At 41.5% G+C, this 14,484-nt stretch overlaps 1 protein-coding gene across 2 annotated transcripts in view; it reads right to left on the bottom strand.

The window, feature by feature from the left end:
- Nucleotides 1-14,005, bottom strand: part of oscp1b (organic solute carrier partner 1b) — a 46,545-nt gene extending 32,540 nt beyond the window's left edge. The window contains exon 1 of one of the 2 annotated variants that reach the window (XM_048613208.1): nucleotides 13,675-14,005. In XM_048613208.1, the coding sequence (XP_048469165.1) occupies nucleotides 13,675-13,786 (112 nt within the window). In that variant the 5' untranslated portion in view covers nucleotides 13,787-14,005. The remainder of the gene's footprint in view (nucleotides 1-13,674) is intronic. The other variant, XM_048613209.1, reaches the window with a different exon arrangement.
- Nucleotides 14,006-14,484: the final 479 nt, after the last annotated feature.

Genomic DNA, 14,484 nt, shown 5'->3' with positions numbered 1-14,484 from the left:
GAATTTTAAACAGTGATGTGATAAATACTGCCAAACATAATTAATTCTATTAATGCTAAATTTCATTCGCTTTTAAATTAATTGAGAATCTTTTCAAAAATACAACTTTTTTCACTTTTTCTTTGTTTCTTTAATTTCTCTTATTTGCATTTTTCTGTACATGTCTAATTTACACTCCATGATTTAGACAGAGTCTTAGTGCAGTCTCTTCACTCTGAATGGTCACTGAGTCTTTGTTGATTTTTCATTTTATCCAAAGAATATGGAGCACTCCTGACAAACCAGCATTAGTAACCCATACCAAATTGCCCTTGAGCAGGTGGAGATAACCTGCCTTCCAGAATCATTGTCATAACTTTGTTGTTAGGGTGAATATTTCCAGGATTTTTGACCCAGAAAGGGTGAAGAAATAGTGATGTATTTCAAAATCACAATGGTATACAGCTTGGAAGTGCACTTATATGTGGTCATGTTTCCATCTGCCTATGCTTTGTTCTTCTACGTTTCTGTTTTAATTAATTTAAGGATGTGGGCTTTCACTGGCTGAGCCAGAATTTATTACCTGTCTCCAAGTAGAGGTCACAGTTTTAGATGATTTTGTAGATGGTACACATTGCTGCTACTGTGCGCTGGCGTTGGAGTGTTTTAAGGTTACAGGGGGTCCTGCTATAATGCGTACTCCAGCAATGCAAATTGGCTACTAACGCAACCAATGAATAGGGGAACACTGTTTCTAAAATGCAAACTTGTGTGGGCTATAACAAAGTTCCACTGGCAACCTTATTGTTAATGCTTTGGAAGATGTTTTAAGAAAGTATTGTAGGGAAAAAAAAAATTGGATTTCAAGATTCTCCACATCCTGGATAATGTACCAAGTCATCCTCCCAGCATTGGTGAGCTTTCTGAAAACATCAAAGTGCTATTTCTACCCCAAACACAACCCCTCTCCTTCCACCCATGGACCAGGTGCAATAGCAGCTTTTAAAGCTTATTATTTAAGGTGCACATTTAAGAGGCTGATTGCAGCCACTGAGGGGGATAAGGACAGTGTTCTTCAATTTTGGAAGAGCTTTAACATCAACAATGCAGTTGACATTATCGTGGAGGCTTGGGATGATGTCAGTGAAACTGCTTGCATACAGTTTGGCAGAAGCTGCTCCCTGATTTTTTTTTAAGATTTTAAAACCTTTGATCTGTCAGAGGAGCTCCCAAGGATCAAAGAACATTGTGTTAATCTTGCAAAGCAAGTTGGACTTGAAGAAATGAAGAGTGAGGATGTTGAGGAGCTGCTTGAGTCCCACTGTGAAGACCTCTGTGCAGCTGATCTACAACAACTTGTTGCTGAGGGGGGAAGTGGAAGCTGGGGATGAAGATGAAGAAATCCAGGTTGCAGCACCATGAAAACTTTCCACTTCTGGTTTATTTTCTCATGGAATAAGGTCTTATTTGGCACCTTATGAACAACTTCTTCATGAAAGAAGAAAAAAGGGCAAAGCAGCAAAAACTGGATGTCTTTTTTAAACCAACCACCAAGAAACAGTCAGAAGACAAGAACCATACCCATCCACTTCTGGACTAACTATTTTTCGCCCTAACCCTGTAACCACAACTGTACCTGAAGGTGGTGATGATGATGACCCTCAGCCCCTGCATTAATAACAGAGCAACCTCAAAACCTCCTCCCCCATCAAGTCATCTTGACATTTTTTCAAAGTAAGGTGTTAAATTTACTTTTATTTCATTATTAGATATGAACTAAACATTTATTCAAACTGTCCTGACCTTGGTGTTAGGCTTTTGAGTGAGTTTTGAATGATTTTGAGTGATTGTTTTTGGTGGTCTGCCCCTAGCCCCACTTTTCCCATAGGCCCCATGATTTCTATAGCGCCATTTTCTATAACGTGATGTTGCGCAGGAGTGCAACAATCACGTCATAGCAGAACCCCTGTATAGATAGGGTGTTGATCATGTGCATTGCTTTGTCTGGAATAGGGTTCGAGTGTTGTTGGAGTTGCACTTGGCCCAGGCAAATAGACAGCATTTCAATATACTCCTGACTTGTGCCTTGTAGATGGTGGGCAGGACTAGGGGAGTCAGGAGGTGAGTGACTCGCCAAAGAATTTGCAGTCTCTGACCTGCTCTTTTAGCACAGTATTTACATGGCTTAGAAAGGATATATTGGCCTTGGAAGGAGTACAAGATAGGTTTACAAGAATGATATCCAGACTTCAGGGATTAAGTTATGATCAGAGATTATGCAAATTAAGTAGAGGAAATTGGAGTGGAGGCTGAAGATTCAATTGTTAAAATACATGTGAGAATCAGAGAGTCAGAGAGTTGTATAGCACGGAAACAGACCCTTCGGTCCAACCAGTCCATGCCGGCCAGATATCGTAAATTAATCTAGTCCCATCTGCCAGCATTTGCCCCATATCCCTCTAAACCCTTCCTAATCATGTGACTATCCAGATGCCTTTTAAATGTTGTAATTGTCCAGCCTCCACCACCACCTCTGGCAGCTCATTCCATACACGCACCACCAACTGTGTGAAAAAGTTACCCCTCAGGTCATTTTTAAATCTTTCTCCTCTCATGTTACACCTATGTCCCCTAGTTTTGGACTCCCCCACCCTAGGAAAAGACTTGGCTATTCACCCTATCCATGCCCCTCATGATAGCTAGAACTGGAATGATGTTCTGTTAAGAGAATTTAAGGCACTGGCGTGAAAATGAAAATACAAAACAAAGTAATGATGTTTGGATTGTTACCTCAGCCATGCATCAATTGGCATAGGATTATGCAGTTTAAATTTAACTCTAAAAACAGAACTGTGAGGGTATGAAATGCTAATTGGCAAGGATGGATTGGGGGATCTTACTAAATGGGTTGACAGTGAAAAAGCAGTGGTTCATATTTAAAGTTTGTGTGCATGAATTACAACAACTATTCATTCCTGTCTGATGCAAAAATAACAGGAAAGGTGGCTCAAGTATGGCTTACAAAAGAAACTAGGGAAAATATTAGATATAAAGAAGAAACATACAAAATTGTCATAAAAAGCAGTAAAAACCTGAAGGTTTGGGGCATCTTAGAATTTAGTAAATGCAGGAAAAAAAAATTGATTAAGAAGGGAAATAGAAGTACGAGAGGTATAGGGCGGTGGTTAGCACTGTTGCCTCACAGCACCAGGGACCTGGGTTCAATTCCAGCCTTGGGCGATTCTCTGTGTGGAGTTTGGGCATTCGCCCAGTGGGTTTCTTCCGGGTGTTCTGGTTTCCTCCCACGGTCCAAACATTGCAGGTTAGGTGGATTGGCAAAGCTAAATTGCCCATAGTGTCCAGGAATGTGTAGATTAGGGGTATAAGCTATGGGAAATATAGGGTGGAGGGAGTCTTGGTGGGATGCTGTCTGGAGAGTCAGTGTGGACATGTTGGGCACACTTGTTGTTTCCACACTGTAGGGATTCTAGGAGTAAAATTGCTGGAAATATAGAAACTGAGTATAAATATGTGAAGAGAAATAAATTAGTAAAGACAACGTAGATCCTTTACAATCAGAACTTAGAGGGGAACAAAACAAATGGCCAAAGAACTCAACACAAACTTTGGTTCTGTCTTCACAAAAAAGACCACAAATAGCCTCCTGGAAATGTTAAGGAACCAAGGATAAACTGAGAGGGCAGAATTAAAGGAGACCGGTATTAGCAAGAAAATGATGCTGAGGAAGTGAACGGGGCTAAAGGCCAACAGCTCCCTAAGGGCCTAATAATCTACATCCCAAAGTACCAAGGAAGTGGTTCTAGAAATACTTGATGCATTGGTGATCATCTTCCAAAAATCTGCAGAGTCTGGAGTAGTTCTTACAGATTGGAGGGTGGCAAATGTAACCCCACTATTTAAAACTGTGAAGGAGAGAAAAAACATAATTACAAAGCAGTTAGCCTAAGTTTAGGAGTGGGGAAAATGCTGGAGACTATTACAAAAGATGTGATAACAGAACATTTTGAACGCATTAATGGGATTGGACAAAGCCAGCATGAGTTTACGCAAGGCATATCATGCTTAACAAACCTTCTGGAGTTTTTTTTTGAGGATATGTAACTCGTAGAAAAGATTAAGGAGGACCTGTGGTTGCAGTGTATTTAGATTTTCAGAAAGCTTTTGATAAGAGCTGAATGGGCAAAAATTAAAGTATATGTGATTGAGGTAATATATTAGCATAGATTAAGAATCGGTTGACAGACACCAAATGGAGAGTTGGAATAAATGGGTGCTTTTCTGTGTAGCAGGCAATAACAAGTGGAATGTCACAACAAACAGTGCATGGGTCTCAGCTGTTCATGATATAGATAAAAGACTTGGATGAGGGAACTAAATGTAACTTTTCCAAGTTAGATGAAGTCACAAATCATGTTGAGATCAAAAGGGAGGTGGTATTGGGGGTCTTGAACAACATTAAGGTAGACAAGTCCCCAGGGCCTTATGGGATATACCTCAGAATACTGAGAGGGACAAGGGAAGAAATTGCTGGGGCCTTGAGTGAAATCATTGTTTTGTCACTGGCTACAGGGGAGGTCCCAGAGGATTGGCGAATAGCCAATGTTGTTCCTTTGTTTAAGAAGGGTGGCGGGGATAATCCAGCTAATTACAGGCCGGTGAGCCTTACGTCAGTGGTAGAGAAATTATTGGAAAGGATTCTTCAAGACAGGATTTACTCCAACCTGGAAATCAATGGGCGTATTAACAAGAGGCAACATGGTTCTGTGAAGGGGAGGTCGTGTCTCACTAACTTGGTTGAGTTTATTGAGGAAGTGACGAAAATGATCGATAAGGGTAGGGCAGTGGATGTCGTCTACATGGACTTCAGTAAGGCCTTGACAAGGTCCCTCATGGCAGGCTCATACAGAAGGTAAAGTCACGTGGTGTCAGAGGTGAGCTTACAAGATGGATAAGAAACTGGCTCAGTCATAGAAAACAGAGGGTAGCAGTGGAAGGATGCATTTCTGAATGGAGGGCTGTGACTAGTGGCGTTCCTCAGGGATCAGTGTTGGGACCTTTGCCATTTGTAATATATATAAATGATTTGGAGGAGAATGTAACTGGTCTGATTAGTAAGTTTGCTGATGACACAAAGGTTGGTGGAATTGCGGATCATGATGAGGACCGTCAAAGGATACAGCAGGATATAGATCGGTTAGTGTCTTGGGCAGAGAGATGGCAGATGGAGTTTAATCCAGAAAAATGTGAGCTAAGGCATTTTGGAAGGTCTAATCCAGATGGAAAATATACAGTAAATGGCAGAACCCTCAAGAGTACTGATAAGCAGAGGGATCTGGGTGTATAGGTGCACAGGTCACTGAAAGTGGCAATGCAGGTGGAAAAGGTAGTCAACAAGGCACACGGCATGCTTGCATTCATTGGCCGGGGTATCGAGTTTAAAAATTGGCAGGTAATGTTGCAGCTTTGTAGAACCTTAGTTAGGCCACATTTGGAACATTGCGTTCAATTCTGGTCACCATACTACCAGGAGGATGTGACGGCTTTGGAGAGGGTACAGAAAGGATTTACCGGGATGTTGCCTGGTATGGAGGGCATTAGCTATGAGGAGAGGTTGGAGAAACTTGGGTTGTTCTCACTGGAACAATGGAGGTTGAGGGGTGACCTGATAGAGGTCGACAAGATTATGAAGGGCATGGACAGGCTGAACAGTCAGAAGCTTTTTCCCAGGGTGAAAGAGTCAGTTACCAGGGGCCATGGGTTTAAGGTGCGAGGGGCAAGGTTTAAAGGTGATGTACGAGGCAAGTTTTTTTTACACTGAGGGCGGTGGGTGCCTGGAACTCGCTGTCAGGGGAGTTAGTGGAAGCAGATACTATCGTGACTTTTAAAGGGCGTCTTGAAAAATACATGAATAAGGTAGGAATAGAGGGATACAGTCCACGGAAGGGTAGGGGATTTTAGTTGTGACAGGCAGCATGTTGGTGCAGGCTTGGAGGGCCGAAGGGCCTGTTCCTGTGCTGTAATTTTCTTTAAAACTGGACGGGACTCAGAGTTGCAAGGAGGATGCAAGGAGGCTTCACAGTGATTTGGACTTTTTGACTGAATGGGCAAATACATGGCACATGCAAAGCAACATTGCTAAATGTGAAGTTATGTACTCATATGAGAAACAGAAAGGCACAGTATTATTTAAAGGTGGTATATTGGGGAGCATGGATATACAAAGGGTGTCCTAGTAGATCAGTCAATTAAAGTACAAGCAAGTTACTGCAGATGCTGGAATTTGTACTGAAAACAAAAATTGCTGGTAATCACAGCAGGTCAGGCAGCATCTAGACTTGAAACCTTAGCTTGCTCTCTCTCCACGGATGCTGCCTGACACACTGTGATTTCCAGCATTTTTTGTTTTCAGTTAATTAAAGTAGATGCAGTAAGCAATTGGGAAGGCAAACAGTAAATTGCCTTTCATTGCAAGAGGATTTGAGTTTAGAAGTCAGAATGTTTTACTGCAGTTATCTAGGGCCTTGGTGAGACCACACTTGCAGTATTATGTACAGTTTTAGTCTCCCTACCCTAAAAAGGATTTACTTGCCGTGGAGGGAATGCAAAGGAGCTTCAACAGGCTGACACCGTGGATGGCAAGATTCCACGAGTTTGCTCAAAAAAAAAAGATATGTGTTTCACGACCTTTCACAAGCACTGAACATCTCAAAGTGGTTTACAGCCAATGATAATGAAGGAAGCACAGCTACCAGTTTGCACACATTAAGCTCCCACAAATTGCAATGCCAACACAGGTTTTTTTAAGTAATGTTGTTTGAGGGATAAATATCATCCAGGGTAGTGGGGATATATGCCTTGTACTGCTGCCATGATTTTTTTTAATATTGACCCAAGGGCAGACACAGGCTTGGTTTAATATCTAATCCTGAAGATGCACTTCTGACAGTACGGCACTGGGTATCAGCTTTGTTGTGCACAAGTCCCATACAGAATTGAACCCGGTCCATTCTGGCTCAGAGATGAGTGCACCAACAGTTGAGTCACGGCTGACAGTGAAAGCTGTACTAGCTATTCTTCTAACACTGAGAGACACTGCAAAATAAATTTGTAGTTAATTAATGCAGTGCTGTTTACTTTATATTCATGTAAGGGATAAACAATCCCTTCAGTTTAGACGTATAATTGATTGAAACATACTAGATTCTGAGGGGAGTTGTTTAACTGGTTAATGCTGCAGGGACCGTTCCCTTGGCTGGAGATTTGAGAAGCAGGAATCACAGTCTCAGTACAAGGGGTTGCCATTTTGGATCAATTTGGGAATTTTTTCTATTTATTGAATTTGAACCTTTGGAATTCTCTATCTCTGGATGCTCTCGCCTTGAATATATTCAACATTGAGAGATTTTTGGATTCTAAATTGACAATGGAACTTGGGGATCAAACAGGAAAATGGAGATGAGAATCAATAATTATCTTATTGAATGGCAGAACAGGTTTGAGTATGGCCTACTCCTGTTGCCTGTATGAGCCGAGTTTTTGGGGCAACAATTTCCGTTTTGACAACATTTATATTAGACAGTGGCCCCAGGCAGAGAATCACCATTTTTGGCCAGCCTACAGAATCTTGTGAAGACATGTGGAGTATGATCCAGCAAACATGATAACAAATATCCAAACATGAAATGATCTTGACCTGGCCTCATTACATTTGAATAGTTCTGCACTTGTCATAGTATAATACTCAGTCAAGATTAAGACAGGATCTTTCACTAGATTTCTAATTCCCAGCCTGAAGTCTGAGCCATATTGGCAGACCACATTATCAACATTTTCACAAGGTTGCAATGTATACAACAGAAAAATGAATTGTCTGTCTATAAATAACTGACCACATGTCAATTTTTTCAATATTTGTACAACACATTTTCAGGGAAGCAGAAGAAAGGAAGATTCTTTTTTGCATTCCTGCGAATAAGGATTACCATCATGAAAAGTTTCCATTCCACAATCTGTCTCCTACCTTGCTGGGAAACAGGATCACACTGGAATGGAATAAAGAGGAACATGATCTGAAAGTACCATAATTACACGAGGCTTTCAAAAAATGTTTTGTGAATAAGCGTGTAAAGAACATCCAGCTTTACCAATTCAGTTTGGAGCTTCATTGCAGAGACACAGGAGATTAGAAAAGTTTAAAATGAAATTTATATGTACAACTCTTAGGAGAGACTAGTTGGATCAGAACTCCCACTGTTTTATAATCCACTTCTGTTTTTAAACTTATATTTTTAGTTTACTGACATGCATAGTTGACCTTATTCTCCATCAAGAACACCAAAGATAATATAAATTTTACATTGGGCTAATGTAACACATTTTGATTTTCAATGTGTACCATGCATCAGAAAGCCTGCTTTGCTTCTAAAGATACAATCTCTCAATTGGATGGGCATGATGTTTTGCTTCATAAGGCTATTTCTAGATGATAGTGGTAATATAACATGAAATTAACATGGGTCCTAGTATTGTCTCTTAGGGACAAGTCGGAACTCACCAAAGCACCAGTGCACCCAACTCACAGATGGCGAGGATCAGACAGAATAGCCATGGACTTCCCTGTGTACTAGCTTGCTGGCTTGAATAGTGTATTAGTTCTGTTCTACTTTCAAGCTAAACAGGGAATAGGATTTGATTTTTCATGACCATCAGCCCTGTCCTCTTCCTCCAAGAGGAAGAATAAAGTCCAGGGCTGAGGGCATGATACCATCTCTGCAATGCTGTGTACCTATTTAGAAGGAGAGCTTAGGTGGAGCAGCACAGCGGGCAACTATGCAGCTAAACGAAACAAAGTACAATACCTTGTTGTCGGTCTGCCTCTGGCCACTCATCTACAAGATGCACAAGAAAAAAGTGAATGACTTTTTAAAAAGATAATTATACTATTTACAAGCTACTGTAGCTTGGTGGTAATAATTTCATAGACTACTAATGAAGAAAGAAATGTACAATAAGGTATTTTTGCAACACAGAATGGCACTTGTTTTTCTCTTTCACCCAACCCATCCTTTGAGGAAAAAAGTCATCTTCTTTCTATTTATCCTACTGAGCCCACACAGTATTCATAAGAACAACACCTTTCTGGGACACGGGTAAGAGAAGTGGGACAAAGTAAGCAATGCAGGACCCTGGGATTTCAGTGTTAAGTGAACTTGAACTGTGAAAAACACCAGCAGTCCAACTATACATTGACCTTCCAAATTGAGGGGAATTTGAACAGACCACAGCAGCTGTGTATGTAATACATTGCTTTTGCACTGGTGTTTAATTCCGATTTCACATTCCATCCCAATCATCCAATACTTCAATCCTCCAATCTCCACCCATCCTGCACAAGCAAACCTCAACTTCACTGCATTGAACTCACTCTGGTTTCCAAATCCTTCACCATCTTCACCCATATAATCTCCACTGCTTTCTCCATCCACATGGCCAAATTTGTAGCTTATCTCCCAATTCTGACCCTCCCTGCACAATTCCACCATCATTAGTTGGGCCTACAATTTGCTATTTTGACCTTAAATCCTCACTATATCAGCTACCACTTTGAAAAGCGTCCTTAAAGGCTTTCTCTTCAATTGTGCTACCAACTGCTTTTCTAAATACTCTGCATGTCTTTGTGTAAAAATCTTTGGAGTGTTTGTTTTTTAAAGCTGTTATATAAATGCAAGTTGTTGATGGCACTGGTTAGAAATGCTTCAATTTTGGTGCAATACAGGGAACAAATGGGAAGGGGTTAAAGATTAAAATGCACTGAACGAGATCTTGCTCAGTAGGTATTGGTAGAATTACACATAGTGGCAGCATTACTTAAAAAATAAAAGAAGAATTGTAATTTCTGGATAATCAATATACAAAGTGCACCAAAGTCCAGTGAATGTGTTTTAAGGATTAAAAGGAACCAATAAACTGATGTTAGATTGAACTATCCAAAGTGATACCAAAAATAAAAGATAAACATGAAGTGATACACTTTGATAGGACAAAAAGAAAAATCACCTCACATCTTAGAAAGGAAGAAATTAAATGGGTATAAAAGCAAAAGATTAAGAACCAGATGAAGAACAAAACATTAAATGTACCATGACAGGTCAGCAAAGCAATAAAAAATGGCAACAAAGCGTCTGGATTTGCTTGTCAGGGTAAATATTTTCTAAACAATCTGTTCAGAGGTGGCATTAAACAACTCAGGATATAAAGAACAAAGTTAGTGAAGTCTTTATGCTTATTGTTTCAGACGCTGGTCAGGCTGCATCTAGTGTATGGGGCACTGCTCGTTTCCTTAAACAGACTCAGGAACACTGAAGAAAGTACAAACTTTATTCAAAGGAAGGTACCAAAACTGAGATAATACAATAATCTCAAAACCTTTTTTTTTAATTTCAGGTTAGTAATAGATTAGATAAGAAAGACATGGAGTAGAATCCAAGACTAGGGACAATAGAGAAGAAAAGATAGTTATCAATACATCCCATAGGGAAACAAGGAATTTTTTTCCATTTCAAAAGTGGTTCTAATACAGAGCTCACAACCACAGGAAATGATTGAAGCAAATGGCGTAGATGCTTTCGATGGGGAAGAGAAGGAATATATGCAGAGCAGGAAGGCAGAATGAGAGGAGACTCATGTCAAGCAGCACAAGCAAGTTGGGCCCAAATGGCATATTCCTGCACTATTCATTCAATGAAATCCTCTGTAAAGAATAACAACTTGCATTTATAAAGAATCTTTGACATTGTAGAACATTCCAAGGTGCTACATAGAAGCATTATCAGAAAACAAAATGACACTAAACCACAGGAGATACAGTGCTGGTCAAAGTGATAAACTTTAGTGAACATTTTAAATGGGTAGAGATAGGTGCAGAGGTTTACAGGACTGGATCAAGCTATCATTTATTTCATTTCTGTAGTCTTCTCCTATTATGTGTTGATATGAGGCAGGGAGTACACAGAGTTGAGTTGCCCCCATAAACCATATTTGATGACCAGCACAACTATTTCCACAACACGAGTCAAAAACTTAGAAGAACGGCAAGAGGAGAAAAATCCAACAAGGAATAATCCAACTCAGTAAATACATCAGGAAATAAAAGCAAAGAGGAGTCATATCGGACTCGAAACTTTAACTGTTTCTGTTCACAGATGCTGCCAGACTTGAGTTTCTGTAGCACTTGTGTTTTTATTTTAAATAAATAATGCAGAGTTAATTTAGACAAAAAACCAGGTGGTTCATTTCACAACTTTACCACACTGAACTAACCTGATGTCAATGTCGTAGACAGTTAAGTGTACGGACAAAACTTGGCAGGCACAATGTAATGTGGAGAAGTGTAATGTTAATCAATTAGTGGGATAAACAGGAACACTGGATAATATTGGCTTTCAGAGTTATCTTGTTGGCCCTGTACAGAGGAGTGCAGTATATGAGAAACTAAATCTTCTTAAAAATATACAGGGTTTTGGTGAAAATCACATCGAATACTGCAACATGTTTTGCTCTCTTTACCTAAGGAAGGATTATATTACTTTAGATGAAATACAACAAAAAGTCACTTTGAGTGATAGTCAAGATGTGGGAACTGTCCAGTAGAAGACACTGAGTGGATCAGGCCTACATTCCTGGGGTTTAGAATAATAAGAGATAACTTACATCAAATTCTTAAGGGGCTTGACAGAATATATGCCTAGAAGATCTTCCCCTGGCTATGTAGACCATAGAACCAAAAAGTCAATGCATGGGAATAGTGAGTCAGTTTAAGTCTCAGATGAGACTTTTCTCATTCAAAGGAGCTTTGGAATTCTCTACCACAAAGCTGTGGATACTCATCAATTGATAATATTTAGGATAGAGATTGATGATTCTAAGGGAAGCAAGGGGTAACCTGGGAACATGTAATCAAGTAGATGATGTTTCATTATTCTACTGAATGGCAGAGTGGGCTCGGAGTTGAATGGCCAATTCTTTACATTTTTATAGTGCACAGTCATCATGAACAGAAATATGAATTAAAATGCTACCACACAAATTACACCAGACAAGGTGTGTAAATGGAAGTTCCTTCCATTAACAGAATGACTCACAGTTGCTTGAAATTGTCGGGGGTGAACATCAGATGTGAATGAACATATTGCAAAACTGCACCATCTGCTTAATACTCAACAGTAGCTTTCTTCCAACTTAAACATAAACTTTAAATGGGATGGAGCGAGTCTGTGGCTTCATGGTGATACTCCCTCCTTTGCATTCAAAGGCACAATATGAACCATGTTCCAGATAGTCCAAGTGTGACAATCAGAAATGCTACATAGTTCCACACACCAATTCCCTAGCCCATCCCCAACCCCTTCTAATCCTCCTTGTGGAATTCAATTAAACTCTCTTCTCACGGGATTCCAAGAAGAAAGCAATGATTATGTTGCATTCTGTCAAACTCAGTCCACAAATCCTTCACTCCTTGGAACGCCACTCTCCAAGGAGAAGGTGCAGTTACAAAATAGCCATGGGTTTCATAAGGTTAGGTTGAGAAGTGCAGCCAAGAGGGGCAGGGACTGAGCAAGCTCCCAGGTTGCAGGCACTGCTGTCATGAAGGTGTCTCCCCTCTCACCCTCAGTACTAATGTTTTTGCTGCTTTGGTCACTGCTCAGAGGTAAATGTGTGACTATTTAAAAGCATCTTTCATTCTATTTCCACTCTCAGAGGTAGCAGTGCCAAGACTGCAAACTGCAAATGCCAGAAATCGAAACAGACAATAGCAGCAATTTTTATGAAGTCAGCCTTCCCTTGATCAAATGCCCACCAAGATGCAATCTTCACCATAAGTTACAGGATAGCCATCGAATGCAAAAGCCCTGGACAATATTGTCTCTGTAGGTCACGAACACCAAAGCCAGCTGGTGCAGGCCTACTGACTATCAACTAATCTAGACATAAGTCAGAAAATCAATACACCAACTTTAATAAATGAAATAACAACAAAGGCATGCAAATCAATTCTCAATCACACTATGTTGGCTAAATCAGTAGCATATAGATAAAGCCGCAAAAAACTTTGCAGATTTTCTGTCCAAGGCAAATAACAATGAAAATCTGGAATACGATAACTCGAGTGAAACACAAGGGATCTCTCGGCGCAGCAAGATTTAAACCCACTTCTGTACACCAAGGTCCGGCTTCACTGAGAGTGTACCCTATCTCAGGACCACAAGGTCTCGCTCCAAGTCCCAGAAATGTGTCCTGACATGTCCAAGCAACTTTAATTAAAAATAACACTTTAACCTAGCCAACGTTATAGACGAAGAGAGTGGGGATCATGAGGGAAAGGAACAAGACAGGTAGGGAGGGAGGGAAGAAGTGGAGGGGGCAAGAGGGAGCTAGTATGGATGGCAGGAAGAAGGGGCGAAGGCGGATTGGGGAGGACAGATGGAGGGGAGGGAGGGGGAGGACAGGGAGATGGAGAGAGGAGATAGATGGGGTAGTGGGGTGAGAGAGTGAGGGGGGTGTGAAGAGATGGAGGAAGGACAGGAGTATACAGAGGCAGGAGCTGTCAGTGTGAAGCCCCCAAGGGCAGTGTGCAGAGCGTGCATACCCTCCCTTCTGCCCCCCTGGGTGAGGTACCTTTTTTGGCCTTGTCACTCGGAATGTTCTGGGCTCGGAGCCGTTGGTCCAGGATATACAGCATCTCACCGCCCAGGTTAATGAAGAGCAGTGGCAGTGTCCTCAGTGACATCTTCACCAGGGGTGAGGGTCTCTCTCTGTCCCGGGGGTGGGGGTCTATGTCTGTTTGTCTCTGTCCCGGGGGGAGGGGGGGTCTCTCTCTCTCTCCCTGTTTTTCTCTCTGTCCCGGGGGTGGGGGTCTATGTCTGTCTCTCTCTCTGTCCCGGGGGTGGGGGGTCTCTCTCTCTGTCCTGGGAATGGGGGGGGTCGCTTTCTCTGAATCCGGGTCCTGGCTGGGGGCGGGGTTTCCCGTTGCCTTGACGCTCCGGTTGTCATGGCAGTGACGCAATCGCGCCGGCACCAATCAACACTCCCCTGACTGGGGTTTGCCGTTAAAGGGATGGTCCGTTTGGTGTTAGCCGATAATAAACCTCCATGCGGCTGCTCCAAATCCAGCCAGCAGCTGGGATTGACATGTTTTAATCAGAAATTCACCAGGCCATGCTGACTGACCCACTCTGACTCCCAGTTGATCAATGCAGCAATTTTAAATCTGTCCTTGTTTTCAGATACAGCCTTTCCCCTCCATGCCCCCGGTATGATTCCCTGTAACCCCCAAACCGTCTGCCATAGATGTGCCCCTTTCATTCTGGACTTTGTGCGTCTGCAGTTATAATTGCTGCACCACCAGCAGTCATACATACGTTCAGTCCCAAAGCCCCATTTCCCTCCCAAACTGCTCTTCCTGTCAATCTCACTTAAGACATTACA

This window comes from Rhincodon typus, chromosome 27, assembly GCF_021869965.1.
Source record: "Rhincodon typus isolate 14 chromosome 27, sRhiTyp1.1, whole genome shotgun sequence".
In the NCBI taxonomy this organism is placed as follows: Eukaryota; Metazoa; Chordata; class Chondrichthyes; order Orectolobiformes; family Rhincodontidae; genus Rhincodon; species Rhincodon typus.
The sequence above is the reverse complement of the archived record's forward strand: the minus strand, read 5'-3'. Positions and strand labels throughout refer to the sequence as shown.